General features: G+C 38.2%; 1 protein-coding gene across 1 annotated transcript in view; it reads left to right on the top strand.

Moving 5' to 3' along the window:
- Positions 1 to 15,217, top strand: part of LOC133110161 (CUB and sushi domain-containing protein 3-like) — a 317,158-nt gene that overhangs the window by 22,236 nt on the left and 279,705 nt on the right. The window contains 1 exon segment of the mRNA XM_061220063.1: positions 13,724 to 13,946. Within this exon segment, the coding sequence (XP_061076047.1) occupies positions 13,724 to 13,946 (223 nt within the window).

Below are 15,217 nucleotides of genomic sequence, written 5' to 3'. Positions count from 1 at the left end.
TCTAATTTTGTGCCCTTTGTTTGTTCTGGAAATGCCCATAGCTGCCTCTGTTCTCTGTGTTGGTGCTGGTTTATATGCGACTGGACAAGGGCATGGCTTCTCGTTGATGAGAAGTTTCCTTCAGTTGCATCATGTTTCCAGTAGCATGTTTCTTCACTGAGCAGTAAAAAGTGAATCCATAGTTTTTGCCAGTTAGAATGTCAGTATCAGCCGGCAGTAGCTACGTCTGCTTCCAGTTATAGTCAAGTGGAATTTACAATTACGTTTTACATTTGTACAATTCCATTTATCACTTTTATAAAGGCAACATAATACATAGCACACTTTTTTCCCACAAGATAATGTATACATTTACAACCGGTCAGTTTCCCAACTGGGAATTGCTGCTGTCTCAAATTGCTTATTTTCTGGCATTGACACTTTCACAAGCATGGTAGTGGGCATTTGAAAATGGGAAAGTTTTTCACAGCTCCTTTGTAAAAAAGCAGATTTTAAGTAAAAAATATGTTTTTTTTTAAATGTATATATGCCATGCACTGTTTTAGAATATCTGTAAGTTATTATTTTGCATGTCGGTGATGGTCAGTTCTCCAGAATGCAGTTAGAGAATGCATGGTCTGCCTGCTATCTTTGAGTGATGTGCTCTGCACAAAGGCGTGTGCTGAGCAGATGAATCTAATGCAGGGATATTTACTTGAGTAAATCAGGTCATATTCCTTGCTGGAGGGTGCAGCAGTAGTGTAGGCCGCCTGGGACTAAAACCTGCAGCCTTCGAGTGACAAGCCAAAGGAAGCCTAAAACACATACCGCCCTCATCATGATGCAGCACTAGTCCCCCTGTAAATATTCATAATGTGCACTTTTATGCATAAAATTATGAAATGGAGACTACAAAAACACCATCAAAACACAGGCCCTTTTGGATTGTAATTAATGTTACAGAACTGACGGAACAGTCAGGAACTGCCTGCAAGGTGCTGCAGTGGTTAAACGGGGCTTCTAAAAAACTTCAATTAGACTTAAATTCTGATACTACAGAATCCATTGCACAGTCATTATAGCATTTACTGCCATGGCAGTGAACAGTTTTTGTCTTTTGATATTCACATATTATAGTTATTGATCATTTGTTTTGCCAGGCTTGTGGTTAAACTGCAAAATTCTCCTTAACAGTGATGACCTTGGGAAGAATCAACTTCAGGTTACTGAGAGAAAAATCAATATGCATTTAAAAAAAAAAAATTTGTCACATGCAACATCACAAATTACACTGACAAGGATTACTCACAGAGTGTATGTTTGGGAATTAGCTTTGCATGAGAACAAACACAATGCCCTTGGTGTTATTTGTAATCCGTCAAGGTCTGTATTAAAATGTAATATTTGTGCAGCAGCAACAAGGTGATTATTAGCATTTTGCTGGCACATATTTTGGTAATAATTTTATTAAAATGAACTATGATTAATCATCAGGAGGTCGCTGTATTTATTTGTATTAAGGAATACTCTGATCTCTGAAAAGGAAGTACAGTATGTCAAAAAGAACTATAACAATCTGAATGAGTTTTCCCACTGCACCAGTTACAGTATTCCATATTTGATAAAATTACAAACTTGTCTTTTCATAATATACAATTAAAGAACAAACTAGCAATCTGAAGTGGCATGATGGTCCTTGTCTCTTGTAACATGAGTGTGTACAGTAATCTGTCAGCATGATACTATAGGATTTGGCTTGCACATACTGTAATTTGGCCCTCTGTCAGAAATAACCTGCACTATCTGAGATTGCAATAGCTACAGAGCTAATAGAAAGAGAGTGTGTGTGTGTGAGAGAGAGAGAGAGAGAGAGAGAGAGAGAGAGAGAGAGAGAGCATGTGTCTGTCTGCATTCTCATGCATAGAGAGGCACATTTTCAAACGTCTTGGATTTATCACAGCAGATAAATTTGCTGAACATAGACTGGCTATGCGAGCCAGAAGATGCAAGCCTGGTGGAATGGGGAATACTTGGCTTTGTTTTTGAAGCTCCCCTTGAAGTTTGGCCTGGAGATGAAGTCAGTGTGACTTCTCACATCCAGGGGGCGCTGGATTGTGGAGGTTAATCTCGAGCAGTAGGACTGTCAGCCCGGGGAGCAGTGCACTCCGGTGGGAGCTCTTCAACACAAATGGATCACTGGCAACAGTATACAGCAGGGATTGTTCTCTGATTGGCTTCCAAGAGAAGTGTGGGAAACATATTTACTTGTGTTCGCTTCTGTAGTTTAATGCTGAAGTTAAGGATTGTCAGTAAGCTTTGCCTGAATGTGATATCACACATAACAACACGAACCAACATGCAACATTGCAGCATTCCAACATTATGGGTCAGAAAGGCCATCACAGAGTGTAATGTAAACCAAGACAATGCAATGCAGAAATAAATATGTGTAATAAATCCCTAATAAAGAGGTTTGTGTGTGTGTGTGTGAACGTGTGTGTGTGTGCGTGCGTGAGTGTGTCTGTGTGCGTGTGTGTGTTTCTGCGTGCGTGTGTGTGTGTGTGCAATATTTGGTATGTTTCAGTGCTCAGAGCTCTGAAAGTGGCATTCCTTTCCTTTTGGATGATGTCATATTGCTTGCTGATGAGAACATATGGCACGGTTCATGAATTTATGAAGCCGTGCGAGGTCCCTGCTCATGTATTTCGAAACTGTATTGATGTATATTCATTTTATCGATTGATATTTAAGATAACAATTTATGGTTAGTCCAAAATAACACAAACAAAAAAACAAATGAACCTACCGCACATGCAGTACAGTGCCATGTGAAAAAAGGTTTAAATCCTGGGTGTCAAAATTAATTCCTATAGGTTGAGTGTGTAAAAGCAGGTTTTTGTTCCAGCCAATTGCCCTTGCTTAATTGGCCCAATTAGTAATTAGTAATTAGCACCGGGCACATATGCACTCCTCAGCATCTTTGTGTAATTGAATAAAATAAAAAAATGGAGTACATAATTGCTGTAATTAAAAAAAAATCAAGCACAGAGTTGGATCAAAAAGCAGCATATTTGCTGGGCCTCAAGGAATTGAGTCTGACAGCATTGATTTAGATGACACAAGGTTTCCCTGTCTCATCGGGTGCAGTGGGATGGTGTACATACATACACTCAGCGAGCAATTTATTAGTTAGTCCTGTGCTCCAGTTGTTAATCCAAATATTTCATCAGCCAATCATGTGGCAGCAACTAAATGTATAAAAGCATGCAGGTTTGAGTATCTCTGAGACTGCTGATCTCCTGGGATTTTCACGCACAACAGAGAATGGTGAGAAACTAAAAACATCCAGTGAGCAGCAGTTCTGCAGGCAAAAATGTTAATGAGAGGTCAGAGGAGAAGGGCAGGACTGGTCAAAGTTGACATGAAGGTGACAGTAACGCAAATAACCACACATTACAACAGTGGTATGCAGAAGAGCATCTCTGAACACACAATGTGTCAAATCCTCTAAGTGGATAGGCTGTAGCAGCAGAAGACCAATAAGTAAAAATAAATCCATGCTGTGCATAGAAGGACTGGCAAGAATAATAAACCTGGTTTCACAGTACATGGTGTTCTGACAGGTATGCGTATGTTACTATATCATCCTGCACATCTTGTAATGAGTAAATCATCTTTCTGAAACCCATCAGTATACCAGCATGTGAATGTTTATTAATGGCACTACGAGCATTGAAATAAATTAAAATATTGTATAAAAATACATTTATTGTAGAGTGCTCTTCATACCGTCACACAATGAGCCTTGTAACAAAGGAGATGAAGCAATACCGCGGCTCCTTCAATGAAAAAATAGGAGAATGGTTTTTAGCAAATTAGTCCTTAGGTTTCAGGTTCTTGGAGTACCTCTAAAGGTATCACAATTTTGTGTTACTTGACCATATGGTGGTCGAAGGAGAGAACAAATGAAAACTTTGCAGTTTACCTTAAAAAGTGAGGAGAGTGTTTTCCGAACACAGCAGGTGGAAAGAGGTGGAGGTTGTGTGGTAGGCCGCCTCACCTTGACTGATGTAGATGGATTGTCATAGCTTTTATATTTAAATGAAAACTAACTGTAATTTCCGTCCCAATCCTGCACATACTGTACTTTTTTGATTTTGAATATTGCCAGTTTTGAAACTTTTTCTCTAGTGTCTTTCAATGGAACGTTATCGATCTGAAGACCAGTAAGACATTTAGCCGTTTGGTCTTTTCCCCCAGCTATGATGTGATGTAAATAAGTGTAACTGCACAGGTTTTTATAGCTGCTTCCACAAATAAGATTGACACTTGTAATGCCTCGTCTTTGGCTGGAAATCAAAACCAAACAAAAATAGGATGTGACATGATGCAACCATCTGTTGTCTGTGTCTCATAACCCAAAGTAAAACCCATTTTACAAAATAAACCATGGCAATAAAAAAATGCGCAGTCAGTGTTTCATTTTGCTTTTCAGTATACAGTAAATTAAATTTAGCATACATTTCATTTTTAAATTAAACTTTGGTGCATTTTTGTGTGCCATTCGTTTGGATTTGGTCAAATTGACCCATGCTAAACTTTCAGTAAAAGGGGAATGACATTCTTCAGATGTATTTCATAACCAATGTAACCAATGTAAATTCTGGTTCTTGGTTTGTGTTTCTATTTGTTATTCATCAGTGCTGGGGTTTTTCCCGTGTGCTGCGTGATTCCGTCTGGTTCGTTCGGTCGTTAAAAGATGTTATTTTTCCGTGTGGGACAGTTTGTTAACTGCAAGTTGTTCTACAGCTCATTGTGGTTAGTGCCAGATTCAACTTGGTTAGTAATAGGCCTATAGACTTTAGTTACTGCAAGGTTAGCTGTGTCTGTGAGGCCTAGTTGCTGTGGAGAACTTGGCCTCTGTCCACGTCGGGAGCAGATGGGTGAAGAGAGAGTCCACAGAGAATGGAAAAGAGTGATTTGTATTTGGCTTCACTGTAACTAGACAGACCAATGCCTGTCATCTAGCTCATAATTAAAATTTAAGTGTAATTTAGTCATCTTTGAAAACTGTCTTCTGATGAAGTAAGTGTATTGCCTAAAAACTTGGTTTCCTCTCTGGATGCGGACTGCAGTGGTAGAAACGTTATGTACCTAACCCCATTTCTTCCCTTTTAAATTCAGAGCCAATGCTCCACTATAAAATCAGGATTATATTTTGAGTTACATTTTTTCCATCTGTTTTTGAGATATCGTGCCAAGGAAATGAAGACTGTCATGATTTGTGGGACTTACAGCTACAGTATTTTGTAAGACTGTCTTAAATGGAGGAGAAAGCTTTGTACAGCTGCTTTTAGCCTTCCTCATACTTATTCCGCCTCTCTCAGCAGCCTCTAAATGCTGGGAATTAATCATGTGAAAATGGCAGCCAGGCAATTTTTTTTTCTCTGTGATAGTTTTATTTATTTATTTATTTATATATGTATTATTTTCATACATATTATGCCTTTTAAACATTCCTTGTTTAAAATGGACCAAATGCAACAGCTATAGCCTTGTGTTGCACATGTGAGGCATATGCAGGCCAGTAGAAAACCCTGAATCTCTGCCAGAAAGCAGCTGGAAGATGGCACAGTGAAAGCTGCAGAGAACATTCTGACCAAGGAGAAAGCCTTCAGACTCTAATTTGAATGTTTCAATCAGCAGAGTTTAGGTCATTTAGGTCAAATTGAAGTCCTGGAGGGCCACCGTGTCTGTGGTCTCCATTCAATCAGCAGCCAATTATGGTTGTGGTAATAAGGTGTGTGGACTCCTCATCCAATCTACATCTTATTAATCACTTAATTGAGGAAACACACCAAGAAGATAGCAGGCATTACAACCCTCCAGGACTGGTGTCCGGCTCCCCTGCTTTAGGCTAAGAGTAAATGAGTAAATTCCTGTTATGTGATGTCATGAGTGCAGTCACAAGGATGTTGTAGTGACCAACATTTTTAACATTGTGGAAGCCACAGCGTAAATGGTGTCCCTTTCCGAGGATAGCAGTCATGTCATATCCTGCGGACACACTACGGAGGAACCCAATGCATCTGGGGACACGGTCTTAGTGAATCCTGCGTTGTGATAAGTGTCTGTCGTTTGTTCTAGAGACAGCCATTTGATAGCAGCATTTAATCCCAGGGGCTGGATTAGACGGGGGTCATACTTTGGCCTTTTCTGTCCAGCATCTTGAAAGGATTCTGTTCTAAATAAGAGACTGAATGACCGGTCATGGGAGACTCAAAGGGGTTTGGCAGATGGGGGGAATCAAAGGCAGGTGGAAGCTACAGTGCAGTGTTGCAGTTGAATCCATAGTCTGTATGCATCTGGATGACCGTCTCTGTAGTCACCCTCTCACCTGCAATATGTCAGTCTTGGTCCATTCCACAATGTAAATGCAAAGTGCTTGATTTCCTGAGATTCTGGGTTACTTCAATCAACAAGTTCCTTTTTATGATTTGCATTTAATTGTGAGTCAAAGTTAAGGAAAACAGGTGATTGAATATCGACTGTAGTGTAAATAGAAAATGGAAAATGAAAACTGAATAAAATGGTCGATGTTGGCGTTGAGACGACGCTGGAATGTCTTTTTAATTTGGTAAATGTGTACAGAGTGGCAATGGGAATGACAGAGATGTTGTGCTACAGTGAGGAGCCTGTGTAGGCGCAACATCTGAGCTCATTAGTGTGATCTGCGTGGGCTCCAGCTGACACATCACGGGCCGCACATCATTCTCTTTCCCCCATCTATATTTATGTTGTTCTTTCCCTCCCCCTTTCCCGTTTCATTGTATTCTCCACTGAATGAAAAGTAAAAATGTACATCGCTTGTTTGTCATTCCTCCGTCAGTTTCTTCTGCTCCACACCACAGCTAAACGTCATCTGTCCTTTAATGCTCTATGAAGAAGAGAGGTAATTTTGAGGTGAGAGATTTTATCAGTGATTTATCTGAACTTTGTGATCTAGTTGCCTAGAGTTCTGAAAAATCTGCTGTATTTTATTGCCGGCTTGAAACTAGCACCAGAGACAGAAATGGAATCAACTGAAAGAGGCCATTTTAATTCCATATTTAGAGTTATTGCAGATGATTGTGTCCATTTTCTACACGGGTGCTAATTGCGTAAATGGTGGTAAAATGAATAAAGGCACTGCACAGCTTTTGTCACTTCCCCTCATAATGACCTTGCTTAAGCCAATTCCACAGCAGACCCACTAATGACACCCCTACGCAGTAAATATTCCGTGTTAAATCAAGCCTGATAAAGTATATTTGATTGCCCTTGGACTCACCCAAACTGTTAAATTAACAGTGGATGTTGTATTGTGTATAAAGTAGGTTTCAACGTGAACTGGATGTTTTCACCAGGGATTACGCTGAATACTGTTGTATTTTTAATGCTTCACAATAGATTTTAATGACATTGAAAAATTAAATCAAAGAAACACATTTGTATACAACAAAAGAAAAGGAAGACATTTAAAATGACAAACATGAAGATGCAACATTGTTGAAGTGGGTTTTATGTAGCATTTAGAATGCCTTAGAGCTATAAAATGCCTAATAACAATTATCATACGCATATGTCAATATTTTTTGCCAACTGGTCCTGGTATTTAGGACAACTGGACATGTGCATACTGTATGTATTGTAAACAGCTGTCAATACGTTGACCATGTCTCTGTAGCACTCAGATACAGCTGAGTGCATCCCACCTGGAGTAGGCTTACCACTGCATTACTTCCTCCCAGTAGTGCACCAGACAACCACAGGCTCCCAATTGCCAGTGAGAGATACAATACACTTCTCCTCCCTAAGGGGCTACCACTGCAACAAGCAGTTTGGGCAATAGTCACAACAGGCCCCAGCATAGGCAAATATACTGTCAAAGTAAGGGCGTTTGAGCAGTACTGATTCACATGTTGGCAGTGAAACAGCGATATAAAATCAGTAATGCGTTATTGGTATGACAATATCTGGATCATTCATCTATAATAACAACAATATTAACGACATGAGGTGCTTATATTGAAACACAACAATAAGCAATTATTCAAAATGATTAAAAATGTTTTAAAATGAAAACCTTTATCAACATTGTTCCATTTCTGTTGTTTTATGAAGGATAAAAATAATTTAGTGAATACAGGAATATACTGTAATTATACTCAATCCAAGTAATTAAACAATATAGAGCATCCTTTCCCAGAGAAATAAACATTGATAAAATACTGCTTTGGAGGCAATTGCAGAATTAACCATTCAAATGTTGAACAAGAAAACTATTCAAGCAGGTGAATTTTCTCTCAACCCACTGTGTAAATAGTAATAACTTTGAATTGATTGTACAGGGATCATATAAAAAAAATCTCTTAAGTGTTCACTGTAAACTCCAACAATATACAGGCTGTGAAGTTCTCTCAGAGCTTTCTATCATGGGCCTGGCTCAAATGCAATTTCACAAAAGGAATTTCAAATCGATGTGATGCTGATAATGCAGGCCAATGTGACTCTGCTCAGTTCCATCTATTTACAGCGCATGCTTCAGGGTAGTCATGGTAATATTCTTCTCTCTGGAAAATCTACCACAAGAGAAAAACTTTTAAATGATTGCCTCATTCAGTCACCTACACTGATCTCCAACAATATTCTGTGAACCATTCATAACAAGCCATTTCTAGAGCTACCAATTAAAATCAATAAAGAAAAATGACCTATCAAACCAGTGGCACAGATTTATAGTTGTCTGAATATAATTAGCAATTAGAGTCAAAGCTCACATGTAATTATCTAAAGCTGTTGTAAATTAGACAGAAATTCTTTCTTTGAAAAGATTGTGACTACTATTATAATCAATTGATGTTTGCAAAAGGCCAGTCACAATGTTATATTTACTATACACATACACATAAATACAAAATGTTCCTGGTAGTGACGTTGGATCTGTTTCCATTGTCACAATTGTCACAATTGTCACTTCACATTCATGTAACATTTCAACAGTAGAGCTATACAATAATGTAGTCCTTCCCCAGTTTATAGTAAAGAATAATTTGGGAATATTCTGTGGATAAAATAATTCTTTGTGCAGTAAATTAATAGGGAAACACGATAACTCTGATAGGTCAAAATATGGTGTTAAAAGCAAGAGCTTTTTCAACTGCTATATAGAATAATTAACTATTAATGGTATTGGGTTACAGTGTTCCATACAATAAATAACTTGGCAAATAAAAGCCTCATTTGTATGAAGCATTAAAATAATGGAAGCCATAAGTCAATGACCAAGGACTGGCAATTAACCTACCAGCATGTTTAAATATAATTTTAATTTAATTTAGTTTATGTTTTATTTAATTAAGCTTTGGGCTATATTTGTAAGGAACAGAGACTTTAGCTGCACTGTAGTGTGTTTTACTGTACTGTATGTACAAGGCTCCTCATTTTTAGATTTAATTTTTACTAAATAAATCTGGGGATTTTTCATGTTTTATTTTCCATTAAAAAAAACTGGATGAAAATCTGAAAAAAAAAAATGGGTAAAAAATTACCCCGGATTATAATTTGGGATAAATCTTTTATTTGAATTAAACATTGCCCTTTCTTTTAACCGTAGGCTTTGTTAATGGAACTGCACATTTAATGACATTTGCAGTGACAAACAAGAAATAGGCCAAACATTGTCATAATGACAACATCTTTATAATACAAAATACTTAGGAATCCCTTTTAAATCACTTAAATCACATGGCCAGAGTGTGTTTATTTTCATTCAATCATTTTTAACAGTGAAAGCAATAAAACTATTTTTATACTCTATTTGACAATACCATTGTTTTAGCAACAACAGTTCCTCATTTTATAACATGTGACAAAACAAGTGTGGGAGGTCCTCAACCTCCATGCATTTTAGAAATTCACAGATGACATGAATCAGGCTAAAATTGGTACTCTTTCAGTGTTCATTTTCCTGCTTCGGTCTCCAAACCGTAATTGGGAGACATAGGGGAACCAAACCACTATTCCTTTTCGATTCTAGGGCCAAAGCTGCCAATTATATAACACCCAGCTTAATGACTTAGTTGGTTTCTGCTGCAAAACTAAGAGTGTTTCCATTAATTACATTAACTCCCTTGTAAGACCGGCTTTTCTCTGCGACCATGCTCTTTCAAAACACCACACAACTAAAACCAGTCACTGGCCCAGAGGCCTCACACACAGACCAATCGGAACACTCAAAACAGAAACAATCCCCATGATTCCCACTCTAAAAGCTGCACACCCTCTTTTGTCAACAGCAATGATCGGTTGTGATATCAGATAGTGATATCACACCTCGTCCCGCTACACCACCTAACAATGTCATGTTTTATTTACATTTTAATATATTTGTCATGGTGCCACAAATGTCTTTGCAATCAGGGTTGATTTGCCAGAAGCACAATCACATTACTGGTGTAATTCACCATTTTCTCTGATTAGGTGACGTTTTCAATAAAAGCACACCAAGCAAAATACACCAACATGAAAATGACATGAGCAATAGTGGAAAAAGAAATATAAGAAAGCGGTCCCACAGCTTCACATCAAACAAAATGGAGATATTGTTAGAGGACATGGCATGGAAATTATTTTCCAGTATTAGGACTACGGTGTCCAACAAAACAAAGTAAGAACTATGGTTAAACATCACTCCAACCCACAGAGAGAGTGGGAAATCATCGGTTTATAAATATAATTTAAGGCAATTAGGCCGTTAGGGTTACGCTGGTAAAGGACCCAAGTGCAGACCAGAAATGGAGCGCAAAAACAGGGTTTATTAAGTCCTCAAATAGACAATGCTCAAAGGCCAACCACCGGAATAAAAAGTAACACACAAAAATCCAAAGCTCAGAAGTTACAGGGAAGGTGGAACAAAAATATTCTCAAATTCAAAACGAAAAAAATCCAGCAAAAAATATCATTTACCAGGAACAAAAGTAATACAAACAGACCAGCGCAAAGGTAAAGCGCAAACATTTAGCCAGCGTTTCTCACCAGGCTTACAGGCAGATACTGGTACAAACTGACAAAGACAACCAAAGGGGAGCTTAAATACCCAGAGGAGGCAACTAAAAGGCAGAGAAAACGAGGAACAGGGGGAACCAATCAGGACAATGATTATGTAAATTAACTGAGGGGAGTGGCAGACAGAGGTAGGTGAGGGCGGGGTCAGGACAAGGAAAACAAGAGCACATGGTGGGGCAGACAATCACAGGCAATACTAAGACATACATTACCATGAAACATGAATATGAAAAATAATGAATAAAAATAAAGGATAATAAACAATGAAATAAACTCACAAAACACAGATCATGACATAGGCAACATGTTCAATAAATTGCAACATGCATCCTTCATACCCTTTTATTCTTTGCATGAAAACAGTCCCATTAATGTGGTATTTTAGTAATATCATTAGCCAACTACAACTGTAGAATTATTAGTGTACATATTGCTTAACAGATTGAGATGTAACTAAGAGCAACTGCTGATTTCAGAAGCTTGCGGTCGTAACAGTGGTGGCCACTAACATCGCTAATGTATATCTAAGAGTGGTCCACACCAACCTTACGAAAGTACGACATACAGAATGTATCCTTAGTTAAGAACGTTTCGGGAAACACGGTGAAACGTTAAGGAACTGCTTAAGGTACAACTTACGAATGACGTAGCGTTAAGAAGGCTTCAGGAAACGCAGCCCAGTATGGTAGAAATTCATCTTGAAATGGAAACTGTTAATGGTTTTGTTATTTGATATCAACCTGTGTTGTGGAGTAAACCCAAACTGTCTGACGAATGAATGACAAATATACCTCTACCTCTTAGTACCAGTCACCACAGCTCAGAACAACAGGTGAGGCAGTCTTCATCTACAGTAAGTCGCTGGATTATTCTGGAGAGGTGAATTGAATTGCATACACCCTTAAACAGTGTTTGAGCCCGGCACTTTATATGCTAATGATTTCAAATGTCCTAGGCTAAGAATAATGCTCGGACTAAAACAACAACATCAAAAAATGAGTATTTACTGAAACTTATATCACTTCTACATTGTAGACGGCACAGTGGCGCAGTGGTTGGTTGGCACTGGAAGTTCCGGGTTTGAGTCAGGCTGGATACTCTCTGCATAGAGTTTGCATATTCTCCCAGTGTTTCCATGGGTTTTGTCCAGATACACTGGTTTCATCCCACACTGAAGGACAGGTTGGCTATACTCCTGCCATTGCCATTGCCTTTGACCGAGGCATGGACTCCGAGTTGGTCCCCCAGACACTGCACTGTGGGTGCCCAAAGTAGCTAGGATGGGTTAAATGCAGAGACAAATCCCCTAATGGGGTTAAATGAAGTACAGCTTATTTTAGTCATCTAATCTTATCAATTAGCCTGCAGACAATTAGCTAACATGAAATTGTTTATGCAATGAGGGGGAGAAAGATACCACTTCCATGGTATGGTACTATACATTTCCTAAGTTGTTTAAGCTAGCAGATATGAGGGAATAGTGAAGCTATACTAAATTGGATATTATCTTAGAAACAAGACAAGTGAGAGACAATTTGTTTTAAAATATGCAGTTTGACTTAAGGGATGACAGTGTTATGTAAATGGCCCTTAATATAAAATTTTCCATAACGCTACCTTGTATTAAACAAACATCAATTCTCTCAAGCCTTTTTTATGAGCTGAAACAATGGAGAATCGCCATGATTCTGAAGTAAGAGTCTGCCTGGCTCAGCTTGGTTTGAATTCTTAGACTATTTACTTTTTTTGGATTGTGTAAAAACAGGATAGAAAAACATGTCTCCATTTGGAAAGACATCGACATTCTTTACAGACAAAGATGAATGCTCCAGGTTTGCCACTTTGATTGTGAGGGAGCGCTTTTTTTAGGACGGTGTCCCATTGTGTTGAACTGTGAGTAAATAGATTCCCTTTTGTTCCAGAGACAGTTAACAGAGCATTGCTGGCTTGAAGCCATACGCCCTGGGCATACATTAGTTTTGGTGGTAGTTGGAGATACAGGAGGCTGATTCTCGGCCACTACAGCTGCCTTTGAATAGAACAAGGAGAATCTCTCCCTCTCTCTCTCTTTCTCTCTTTATCAATGTTGTTCCATTTCCATCTTGAGGCCTTACAAGGTCATCAGGACCCAAGTTCATTCTATATTTAATGTGTCTTTGAGACAATTTGTTTTTCATTGTCACACAATATAGTTTGAATTTTGAATTTTGGGGTATGGAATATGCAAAGTTTATTTATGCAAAGTTTATTACTCTTGCTTAAATGGCTTAATCAGTCATTGTTGGCCTTCGGGATCCTGGGACCAGTCCGAAAAATTAATGAGAAAGTAGGTGGGGGGCGTGCTTAATATTGGACAGAGCCTACTGTCTACCTTGGGAATCTAAAATGCTAAATATGTATGTATTGCATGTGGCACACACATACACTCACTGAGCACTTTATTAGGTATATATTATATCTTTTTTTTTTTACTTATTGGTCTTCGGCTGCTGTAGCCTATCCGCTCCGAGGTTTGACGCATTATGTGTTCAGAGATGTTCCTCAGCATACCACCGTTGTAATGTCTTATTCAATCTGTAAATGAAATCAGTGATTGGTCTACTATAATCTGATTAACCATGTCTCTTCTCTCTCACAGGTTTTATTAGTAACTGTGGTGGGACTTTAAAAGGAAGAAATGGTACCATAGAGAGCCCAGGTTTTCCATATGGATATCCGAACGGTGCCAACTGCACATGGGTCATCGTCGCAGAGGAGAGGAACAGAATTCAGATCGTCTTTCAGTCTTTTGCAGTGGAGGAGGAATACGATTTTTTGTCTCTTTATGACGGACATCCCCATCCAGCAAATTTCCGGACGAGGTAGGTGTGCTCTATATCTGTAGTTCTCCCAGAACTGCAAGGGCAAGCTGTTTATATTCTTCTTTGTTTCTTTGCCGGTGTATAAAGCATACACACATGCAGCATGGAGAGTTTTAACCATTTCAATAAGTTACAGTACAGACATCTGAATGCCAATAATTCCGAAAAATTTCAATGAATTGTGCATCTATAAGATCTATTTAAACCTAGTGTGGTACAATGACCCTGCATTGTGCTTATGATATATTCTATGCAAGGAGTGCAAAACAATTTAGCTCATAATCTGGTCAATTTTACATTTATTTAATGGATCTATTCCTGTCTTTGGTTTCTGACCCATGAATGGTTGGCATTGATATATAAGGGAGAATATATAAGGCAGACACATAAGGTAAAGGGTACACAATAATATACAAAATAACATGCTATACTGTATATATAGACCAGAGTTATGCCAATGACAGTCAAGGAAAGGCTGAGAATAAGAGACTGAGTTGGAACAAATAAATAGTTAGGAACATCATTAAGAAGAGAGCACTCGTTTATGTTTGGGATCATTGCCTTGCTATGGTAAAAAATCCCTTGAAATGTTTTCTCTAACCATATCACAAATTATAGGAAAAGACTCATAGCTGTCATCTTTGGGTGTTTTTTCATGATCTCAAAGTATTAAACCAGAGATGCCAATAACATTGAAACCTGTTTATTTTATTTGAAAAACATAAGACTTTGGTTGATTCAAATGAATCATTAATAAAGCATACTACTTAGCATATGTTGGAAAATAAAGGTTATGTCAATTACAATATTATTTGATAGCATACTGTTTTATTCTGCATATTTATCAAGGATGCCAATAATTCTATATGCAGTCGGAAGGCAGTCGGACAACACACATTTATGTAAAAACAAGGCATTTTCTGTAAACATCAAGACAATGGGACTGCATGACTGCTTCAAAATATTCAATGCTGACTTACATTACAAAAAACTTAAATAAAAAAGTGAGACAACAAGCAGAAATCCTAATAAGCAAAAGCACTTTGAGAGTAGTCTGAAACTTTTGCAGACACCCATCTTCAGACTCAAGCCTCCTTGAAAGTACTTTCAAAGTGGGCATATCTTGGCAAAGTGTAATTCACTCAGTTCAATTGAGTTTGCTTTACTCCCAGTGGATTCCACTTGAAAAGGCCAAACCCGCTTGGTGCTCTATAAAGAAACAGCATTATCGGATACCAGCATCATATCTTTGTCAATAAAGAGGGTGAGAG

Source organism: Conger conger, chromosome 1 (assembly GCF_963514075.1).
Source record: "Conger conger chromosome 1, fConCon1.1, whole genome shotgun sequence".
Classification (NCBI taxonomy): domain Eukaryota; kingdom Metazoa; phylum Chordata; class Actinopteri; order Anguilliformes; family Congridae; genus Conger; species Conger conger.
Note: the sequence above shows the minus strand (reverse complement) of the source record. Positions and strands in the feature narration are given on the sequence as shown.